This window comes from Cucumis sativus, chromosome 7, assembly GCF_000004075.3.
Source record: "Cucumis sativus cultivar 9930 chromosome 7, Cucumber_9930_V3, whole genome shotgun sequence".
Taxonomy (NCBI): Eukaryota; Viridiplantae; Streptophyta; class Magnoliopsida; order Cucurbitales; family Cucurbitaceae; genus Cucumis; species Cucumis sativus.
The window spans coordinates 17012283-17022956 of record NC_026661.2 but is presented as its reverse complement, the minus strand read 5'-3'; the positions used below and the strand labels follow the sequence as shown (position 1 = coordinate 17022956).

Here is a 10674-nt window from a genome sequence, read left to right as displayed (position 1 = left end):
ATTTTTTACACATAAATTTAAATTGGAAGTTAATTTTTCCACCAAATCATCCCATCCACTACATGAATTGATTTAATAAATACTCAAACTAAGTAAAATTTAGTAGATCGATTTAACTTTTCAAAATAATTTTGACATTTTTTATTTGAATTTTCTTCAAATAGATAATAATAAACTTATTTTTTGTTTGATCAATTTAGTTCAATTTGGTGATGATTTAGAAGTGTATATATTAATATATAGATATATTTTTATTTAAAAAAGTTGCGCCGAAAACTTTTAACAAAGACTTGGGCATATTTTATTATTGTTTGTTTCCAAATAAATAATAATAAAGTTTTTTTTGTTCTTATGGAGATAACAAAGTTTAAGTCAAAGTCTTCATTCAATATATAATAAAATTTAATAAACATGAGCTCCAATTATTGTTTGGTCCCTGTGAGTTTTGTTTCAACTTCAATTTATTAGAATCTTATACAAATATTTGTTCAAATCTACTTTATCACTTATTATTTTTTCACTCACATCTTCAACTACTCCTCTAATTTGTAGAAATAAACTTAACTAACAGGATTTGAATTACAGAGATTAATACTAAAGTAGATGATTACTTAAAAATTTCTCGAGTTTTGCACCCATTTAAACAACATAAGCAGATGTGAAATAAAGAAAATGAGATATTAAGGCAAGTTGCAAAGTTTTGGAGTTTGTAATAATATAAGTCTTCTGTTGCAGCTAGCAAGTTGCATTTTCTATATTTAATGCCATGAAGAAAAAAAGGGAACAATTCAACTAAAACAAGAAACCTCACTACTATATAAAGGAGCTTGAGTTCTTTCAATATTGGACATTATCATATCATCCATTGACACCAAAATCTTAACATCAACTAGATAGCCACTACCCAAATTAAACATGCTGCAGGGAGGTGCTAAGTTTGTATCCAATTGGGAAACTGTTGAATCGGTACCCGAAAGTTATGTGTATCCGCCGGAGAAGAGGCCCGGTAACATTGTTGTTCCGATGGCGAAAGCCATTCCAGTAATTGATCTATCTATCCGTGATCGAACCCTTCTCGTTCGTAAAATCCTTGATGCTTCGAAAGAGTTCGGATTTTTTCAGGTTTGGAAGCTTAATTTTTTTTTATTGAAATGTTTTGTTTCCCCCTCTAAACTCTCTTGTAAAATAAGTGAGTTAAAATGTTATTTCATCATATTATTTTCAAATATATTTAAAATTTTAGTTTGGTATAAAGGTTTATGATAAATAATATATACTATATGTGAATATTGACAAAATTCAAGGATCCTCAAAAGGTAAAGAGAGAAAGAAAGTAGAATTGGATTTTTCTTTCCTTTTTGTTTCTTCTTGATTGAGAATATATCCTATTTCCCATTTGGGTTTCAAGTGTTTGGTATGAATATCCTTTGGAAGCTATTTTGTATAATTTTTTATGATTTGATTTTTTTTCTGTAATCAATTTACTTTTTTTAGGCAAGAGAAATATTTAAATTATTAGTCACTTCAGAAAACAAAAACATGACTTTAAAAACTAATTTTCAGGATCGTGATCATGATTTCAGCTTTGGTTTTCTGATTTTTTTTTCAATTTATGCATATTTTCTACTATATATTTTTTAATTGTGGTTTTTATTTTGTTAAAAAGTTGAATTTCCAGTCAACTTCTCAATATAATAACATGTCTTTAAAAAGTATTTTATATTTACAAGCTTAGCTTTAAAAAACAAATAGTTATCTAAACGAAATTAATTTCTTTTATACTTTTTGATTTTTTTTCAAGCAAAGAAAACTTGTAGGTATGAAACGAATTTTAATATTAAATTGAGTAAACAAATAATGGCAAAATATATAACCAATTAAAAGACATAGCTTGAAACATGAGTGATCACCATTTTTACTCTCTTTCTTTTTAAATTAGCTTTTGGAAGACAAAGAAAAACTTGTACCAATTAATTTTGAATTATATATCATCCACTTTTATAATAATCTAAATTACTTCGTGATGATATATATATATATAAAAGAAAAACTGTCAAAACTTTAAAAATTATTTACATATTCTATGAACTATAAATAATTATTTTCTATTTCTAAAATTCTCTTATCTTCGACATATCTTCGTTTTTAACTATTTTGAAGATTTTAAATATTTTTGGTGAAAAGATGTAACATGAATATAATTTAATGCAACGAAAGAGTATGAATTAACTAAACATGAGCATTAAAAAGAGACATTAATAATGACAATAAATCAAAATGTCAACTCTATTTAAGATTTAAAAGTTGTCAATGTCATTGAATACATAATTTAGATCATAATTCATAAATCCAAAGTGTTGAAAATCTGTCATATTGATTAGTTCATTTAGTCAAAGATATGATTGACTAATTTAGAATTAAAGTATACTGATGGTATATCAATAAGCTCCACTCGTTTATCCTAATGCTTATATTGGAATACCTTCTATATATTTAATGATATTCTCTCTAATTAATAAAGAAATCTTCCTATTATCATATGTGTAGTTATCGTATGCGTAGTTAGTTTATTAACGTTATCAGTAAATTACCAAGTAAATATGTTTGTCAATTTCTTTATTGCTTATGTATTCTCACTTACTTTCGTGGTCAAATCTCTTAACATATTCTCATTTACTTTCATTGTCAAATCTCTTAACATACTCTTTTAGATAATAAACCATGGAGTGTCGAAAAAGGTATCGGAGGAAACAATGAGGATATTCAAGGAATTTCACGCGATGTCGGGGCCAGAGAAGGCGAAGGAATGCTCTAAAGACCCAAACAGAAGTTGTAGAGTTTATACAAGCAGTGAGAATTATACGAAGGAACAAGTTCACTGTTGGAGAGATGCTTTGATTTTCAATTGTCATCCATTGGAGAAATATGTTCATTTTTGGCCTCAAAAACCCCCCAAATACAGGTAAATTTTTCACAAAACCTACTCCTTAGTTAATTAACTAACTAAAATTTAAAGAAGAAGTTTTGAATTATTTATCAATATTAAAAAAAAAATTCATTTTATAAAAATGTAAGTGATCATTTGTAAATGTGTTTATGTACAAATTTTTACATGGACCTTTCCAATATGCATATCTTTATCCTTTTCCCTTATAAATTGACTTTTACTATATGTCACTTTCTTAGAATGAAAATGACTCCAATTATTTATTATTTATAGATATTTGTGTACTTCATTTTAGAAAAATAATTGGGTGGTTGGATAAGTGTTATAATAATTATGGTAGTATGATTTATTGTAGCTCTATAGTAAAGATATAGTTAGTTAGATGTACTTTTTGGTCTATTATATAGTTCATAATTGATGTCGTTCATTGGCCTGAATTGTAATTAATTTTAGCAAACACGATTCAAGTCAACCGACATATTTCAAACATTATCTTTTTCTTTTAAAAAAAGAAAATTATTAATAGACTAATTAAAAGTTATTACTATCAACTTGATTTGAAAAAAAGTTCTCTCTGTATAGATTTGCCCATTGACTAATATTATTTGTGGGCAGAAGTTTGTTAGCAAAGCTTTTGCCAACAATTTTAGCACTATGTCGATACTTTTTTTTTGCATATAAAAATAAGAAACGTAGAAAGAAATACATTTTAACGGTTAAACTGAGCTTGTTTGTAGCTTGAAAATACTTACATTTTAATAATATTGTATGCCTCTACTTGTTTTCAAGCTTATGACAGACTACTTATAGACTACTTATGTAATATTTTTGAACTTGTACTCAGGGAAGTGGTTGGAGCGTATTGTATGGCAATGAGAAAGTTAGTTTTGGAGATATTAGAGTTGATGAGTGAAGGGTTGGGACTTGGAAAAGGGTACTTTGGAGGTGAAATGAGTGAAAATCCATTGTTGTTGGTAAACCATTACCCACCTTGCCCAAACCCTAGCTTGACTTTGGGATTGAGCCAACATTGTGATCCAAGCCTTATCACTATTTTGTTTCAAGATGTCAATGGCCTTCAAGTCCTCAAGGATGGTCAATGGATTGGTGTTCAACCTATCGATAACGCCTTTGTGGTTAACATTGGCTTCGTTTTACAGGTACATTCTTCCATTTCCTCTTAATTATTAAATATGTGAAACATTTGAAGTGCATTTGATATGACTTTTAAAATAGTATAATATAACATGACCCAAAGAATTACCAAATAATAACACAAGAAAAGTGTTCTTCCCTAACTATACATTGCTAAAATAACATTACTATTGGAAGCATTACCAAGTATTTGATGGTTTTATGTAGATAATTACCAATGGGAAGCTACAAGCAGCAGAACACCGAGCAGTGACGAATTCGAAAACATCTCGACAAAGCTTAACATATCTAGTTTATCCAAAAGATGAAGCAATGATGGAACCAGCAAAATGTATGATAAACGAAGCCAACCCTCCACGTTATCGCTCCCTTAACTTCAAAGACTTTCAAAGAAATTACCTGCCCAGAGCTGTTGATACTAAGGCAGTGATGCAGTATATTGAAACCAATCAGTCTTAAACTTCTTTCATTTTCTTTCTTTTTTTTCTCTGTTACAAGAAATAACATATATATATATATATATATAGTATCATCAAATAACACTTTACTACAAAAAGACGACTAGAGATGTACACTATTACAGTTACACTTTTCCTATGTGACCATTAGTGTGTAGGCCCTTTTTTACATCATATAACAATGTACTCACATTTCGATGTCGAAAATCTAACTGTACTTTTATACTTAATAGGTAGTTGCTATGGAAGTTTTTGAATCTATTCTCTCCAAAAACACTTGTACCTATTCACTTGGTTCCAATCTAGGGTAGTTCTTCTGGTTTTTATATTCTTGTCCATTTGTCAACTTACTTTTGTTACTGGCAAACACTACAAGAAAAATGGTTTACGACGATGGTTAAAATCTGTTATTTAAAGCTTTTAACTAATTTTTCAGTCATTGTATCGCTTGTCAAGGAAAAACTATCTATGACAGTTTGGAAAAACGGTCACAACAAATGTTTTTATGACTGAAAATATAAACGTCACATATTCAGTATTATTGATAGATAATAATTGTCATTATTTTATATTTTATGACAATAACTAACTATCTGTCATTATTTGCATATTGATAACAATTATAAAATGTCACAAATTCATAATTTTTGACATTCTTTTTATCTATAAAAAATACAGACCTTGACAGGATTTTTAAAAAATCAAATGTCATATACTCCTTTATTACTACATTTTTTTCTTGTCACCTTGCAATTGCACAGACCAGTTCAATCACAAAGTACTATACAACGTACCCATATAGAAACAAACATTCAACCCTTTAATATATATACATTATCATACACTTTGTAATATTTATACAACTGTTGGTAAAAGTTTATACATCTTGTTGCTCCAATATGGATACACTTTGTAATATTTGTACATAATAGTTATCATACACTTGGTAAAAGGGTTTACAACGATAGAATAAACCTAAACATCTTTTGGTATCAACAAGCTTAAAATAAGTACAATGAAACCAAAATTTTGTTATAAATCAATTAGTTGCTCCAATATGGTTTCACTGCTCCAATGGACTTCTTTAAGGATTGAAAAATGATCATTCAGATTATGTGGAAAACACAAATTATCCAAAAAAACCGTAAGGGCAATTTCCAACAAGATGTACCTAAGCCAAAAACATGATCATATGAACAATCTAGTATATTTTAAAGCCTCTTCTAATTTGTATTTCTTTTATATGGAGGGAAGAATACAATCAAGCAAAGTTAAAGAATAAAAGAGCATCCAAAAAGTCAAGCCCAGAAAATTAAATGAATCCCACCAAAGAAAGAGACTCCAAACAAACAAAATAAGCCATGAAAAATAATTACAAAAAGATTTTGATACCGACACCCAAAGAAACATAGAACCTGACAAAATGGTTTTGTCCAAACTCACTTTCTTGTCAAAATCACTTTTAAACTACAATAGAGAGTTTTGAAGTACAATATCATATAACAAGTGTCAAAGAAAATCCAAAACTTTGCATTGAGAGTTTTGAGCTACAGTAGAAACCACAATAGGGGGAGAACACGTTAATCAAGAGAAAGCTAATAAATTAACCAAATCCTTATAAAAAAAAACGTTTAGGAACAAATGATCATTTAAGCACACATAAAATAAAATTAAAAAAATAAGACGACTATAGCTACAGAATAGTCATAACACTTCAACACACATAAACTAATCAAATCCAATAACTTTAACAAACTAGAGTTGTAAGAATACTTTCAAATAAATATTACTGTTAATTATATAGTTAGATTGTTCTAAACTTTTTTCTTTGTTAGAGGTATATTCTTGAGTTGTTAGTCTTCGTAAGACAAGCATAAAGCCCTATGAATCACATTCAGAACTCTCAAACGAAACTTAAAATAAGCATGTAACACACACAATTAGGAGGGAAATAACATAAAAATAAGCAAATACACACGATGGAGATGATGTTCTACTTCAAATCAAATCACTTACATTCACTAGAATAAGTCAACTTCCATGCACAACAAAAGCAATCAAGTTCCATTTTGAGGGAAATAACATAAAAACTTTATTTATGATTTTGGGGATATCATATTACAGCACCAACTTCAAGCATGAATCTTGGTACCCTTTTACTAACAATTGTACAAAGATTGCAAATTATATGATAACGTGTATATACTAAAGTGTTGTATAGTACTTTGTTATTGAATTTGTCTATGTAATGACAAGGCGACAAAAAAAAAAAAAAAATGTCAAGAAAAATAGGACAAAAAAAAAAGTAGTAATAGAGGAGTCTATAAACATTTGATTTTTTAAAAATAACTGACAAGGTTAAGGTATACTTGATAGTCATGCTACGTGTTTTTTGACATTTAATAATCATCATGATTGACATATTCTTGATAGGAAAAAAATCAAAATACATGAATTATTGACATTTTATAACTATCGTCAATATGCAAATAATGACAGATAATTATTCTAATATGTGTGAACTAGTGACAAATAGTTATGGTCATAAAATATAAAATAATAACATTTATTATCTGTCATGAAAACACTTATTTTGACAGTTTTTTCAAAATGTCATAGATAGTCTTTCGTTGACAGATGATATAATGACTGCAAAAACTGTGAAGAATTTTGAATATGACAGATTTTAACTGTCAACATAGGTCATTTTTCTTGTAGTGCTAGGTTAATTCATGTATGTCTCAACTAATCTCATTAGATAACAAGTTTGACTCTATGACGTTCGAGTGTAGAAGAAACTTGTAGGATATTTAATCCTAGGTAAGTGACCGCTATATACTGAATTCATTCAACCCACGGTCATTTTTGAACTGCAAAAATTTTTCACAGCAAAATGCATTCTAAAATCTCATTAAGCTCGAGGCAAAGGGAATGAAAAAAAAAATCCTTATTCCAATACATGTTACATTGGTGAAACCAAACCCCCGAGCATAGAGTAGGTTTGACATCACATGACATGATGCAAGGATAAATTTCTCTCACATAAAACTTATGCAGCTAATAGCAAACTACAAAGTACAAACTCATTTTCACTATGAATACAGATAATTTTGAAGAAACAGATTAAAAGTCACACATAAACTTATCATTATTTGAATTCAAACGAAATGATTTTGACAGAAATTTTAAAGAAACATTACCCCAAATATCAGAGCTTTTCAAGGATAGAACTTACTGAGAAGTGTCATCAGGTTCGACCACTTGTCTGGAGAGTAAAATAGCTCAAAGGACATAACTACATCAGCAGAAAATAACACAAGGATCAAATTCATGAATTCAAGAATGGCTCTTAATCGTGAACTTGTCGTTCAGTAAATGAACTCATATGGATGCAATGAGGGGTTTTCATCATGAAAATTTGATAGAAAAGCAAAACTTTTCTACAATATTTTTGCTGCCATTCAATAGAAAATGATAAGCTACCAAAGAAAATATAGAGGAAGAACAAATGATATTGGATTTCTCAATTAATATTATTGTTCATAGCCCATAACTAAGTACGCAGATGCGAAAAGTTTCTCTTGGTTATTTCAACAAAAGATCTATATTACTATGAGGAAACAAACGCAATTTTGGAAAACAGAAACAAACAAATGAAATCATTATTAAACAAAGCTTTAAGTTATTCCAAAAAATATTTTCGAGGCGCAAAGATCGTGGCCCAATTATAAGAGATCCAGATGTGCCATAAGACAGGTCTGAAGGCTAGACAGGTTAATATGGATAGTCCTTCGGACGAAAATTTGAGTGCAAGCATTCATCATATTTTCTAGGTTAATATGGATATAAAGAAGTGCAAAATATCCTCTTTTTTTAAACTAGACACTAACAAAAGATCTATGCCCTCCCATAATCTGTTCAAAATACTCAGTGACAAAATATTGATCACTTCTGTCTAATGATTCAAAGGACATTTCATTCCAAGATCCATCGCCAGCACTCACAAACTCATTATGTTGGCTTAGTCCAAATATTGTTTGACCCCCGTGAAAACTCAAGTTCTTTGACAAAAACTACTTCAATATAGTTATGGTCACGTAGGATTGGCAGAGCATCAACACATGTTTAAGCGAACAAAGTTGACTTTTCTTTATGCAGTTAAGCTAACAAAATTTCCAAATGCCGCTGAGCTGTTTTGTTTTGTTTTCCACCTTTTTATAGGAAACACTTTCATTGATATATGAAATATACGAGAGAAGAAAACTGTTGAGTAGAGATAGTACAAAGTTGTTTTTAGGTCATCATATAAATTATTAATCACATTGATTAGTTTTCTTCATTGCCATTCTAAACTACACATACACACCTTTTAAATCAGTGAAAGTCCATAAATTTCTCCTAACCTTTACCTTAAGCCATGATGGAAGAAAATATATACAAAACAACATGAGAACAACATAACCACCCATGTTAGTAGTGACAGGGAAAAGCTTGAAAGTAACCATACCTTTCTTTTGCACTATATTGTTTCAAAAATATTGTAGCATGCGCGCTTCAAATGAATCTTCATGATAGGAACCAAATGAAACCTCTACGAAGTCCTTTGTTACTGCAAACATCTGCACAACCGATTCTCTCTCAAGCTCCAGATATTCCAGGAGAAGGCCTACCTTTTGACTGTTGCTCTTCTGGAAGCTTATCAAGCAAAGCTACAAACCTTTTCAATAAATAAAGTACACTTTCAAACTCGTTCGTTGGCTTGTTTTGTATTAATATAATCATATATCCCTCTAACGCCACCATGGAAAAAATTATATATTTCCTGACAAAAATTTACTAGCAATCTCCCATCATCTCTTTCCATCCGTGTTTGTTTCCTCGAGTTTAGAGTACAATTGTGTAAATTGGAGTTAAGACCGTAGTTCTTCAATTCAAAGCTCTTTTTGAGACAATTCAATCTGCCCAATGCATTTTCATGAACTTCCAATCCAACATTAAAGATTAAACCACCCCTCAAAAGCCTCGTACTATTGGCAACTTCAACTGAATTACGTCCCAATTCAATCTCATGTATTTTCAATGCGTTAATACAAAAGGGTATCACATTCTTATATTAAAATTTGGTTTTCCCAATTCTCTACTATTCTTCTCCAAGGTTAACTCCTTAATCTCTAAACACTTTGTTTCTAACATTAGAAAAAGTTCTTAACATAGCACAACATAAATCCTCAGCACTAAAACCCTTCATATGTAATAACACTATTCAGAATCGCTGAATTGTCAACAGAACCTATGAATTGCAATGCCATGACAGGGGTTCAAAGCTCAATTTAGCATATAAAAGAGATTATTTATTTATTTAATTTATTTTCTAGGGCACTCACCATCACAATCAATTATCAGACCAATCTTCAAGGAAGACAATTCAAGACCCTTCTCCACAAAATCGGATTATCTATCTTTAAACAGCTTAAGAATTTCATCGACAGTCTTTGCAAAGCTATAGGCCTCCACCAGCTCGGATTTCCCTTTGAGTTTTCCGTCTATGGAAGAAATTTGAGTGAGTTTGTCCATAAATTCGGACATGGGTTTGGTTGAAACTGACTGAATTTGAGAAACGAGCTACGGTTTTGGTAAAGGAGAGATGATTGTTAGTGACCGGAGATGGTTGATGTGTTTGGTAACCATTTTCTTTTCTTATTTATCTTATCATATCATGTCATGACATGACATGTAATAATTTGTATTATTTTTAAGTCTGATAGATTGAATTTCTTGCCACTAAAAGTAAAAACAAAATATTTTTTTTCCTTCAAAAAATTAGCTTGAAAAAATGAAAACTCTAAAATTCAAGTGCTTAACTAATGCTTTTAAATATTTTTTTCAAATATATACTTTGGATAATTTTTTTAAACTAACAAAATAAATTAAAAAACATGATTTTAGTATTTTAAAAATAATTTTTTATTGAAATTGATTAAATAATTATTATAGTTATTATAGTGTACTTGATTTAAAATTTTATAGAAAACTTCATTAGTTACAACAACTGATGCACGAGGATTCGTTCCACACATCTTATGGTTATTAGAACAATTTTTTTTAAAAAAAAAG

At 29.6% G+C, this 10674-nt stretch overlaps 1 protein-coding gene and 1 long non-coding RNA gene across 2 annotated transcripts; one reads left to right on the top strand and one right to left on the bottom strand.

The window, feature by feature from the left end:
• Nucleotides 1-840: 840 nt before the first annotated feature.
• LOC101205362 (hyoscyamine 6-dioxygenase) lies at nt 841-4886 on the top strand. Its single transcript, XM_004146937.3, has 4 exons — nt 841-1122; nt 2712-2962; nt 3792-4107; nt 4310-4886. Exons 1-4 carry the CDS (start codon nt 916-918, stop codon nt 4559-4561), a joined length of 1026 nt encoding a protein of 341 aa, XP_004146985.1. The 5' UTR covers nt 841-915; the 3' UTR covers nt 4562-4886.
• A 473-nt stretch (nt 4887-5359) lies between these two features.
• Nucleotides 5360-10266, bottom strand: LOC105436156. Its single transcript, XR_004217969.1, has 2 exons — nt 9068-10266; nt 5360-7855 (listed from the first exon to the last, which is right to left on the bottom strand). It is a non-coding gene; the product is annotated as an uncharacterized LOC105436156 (long non-coding RNA).
• Between the last annotated feature and the right edge of the window lie 408 nt (nt 10267-10674).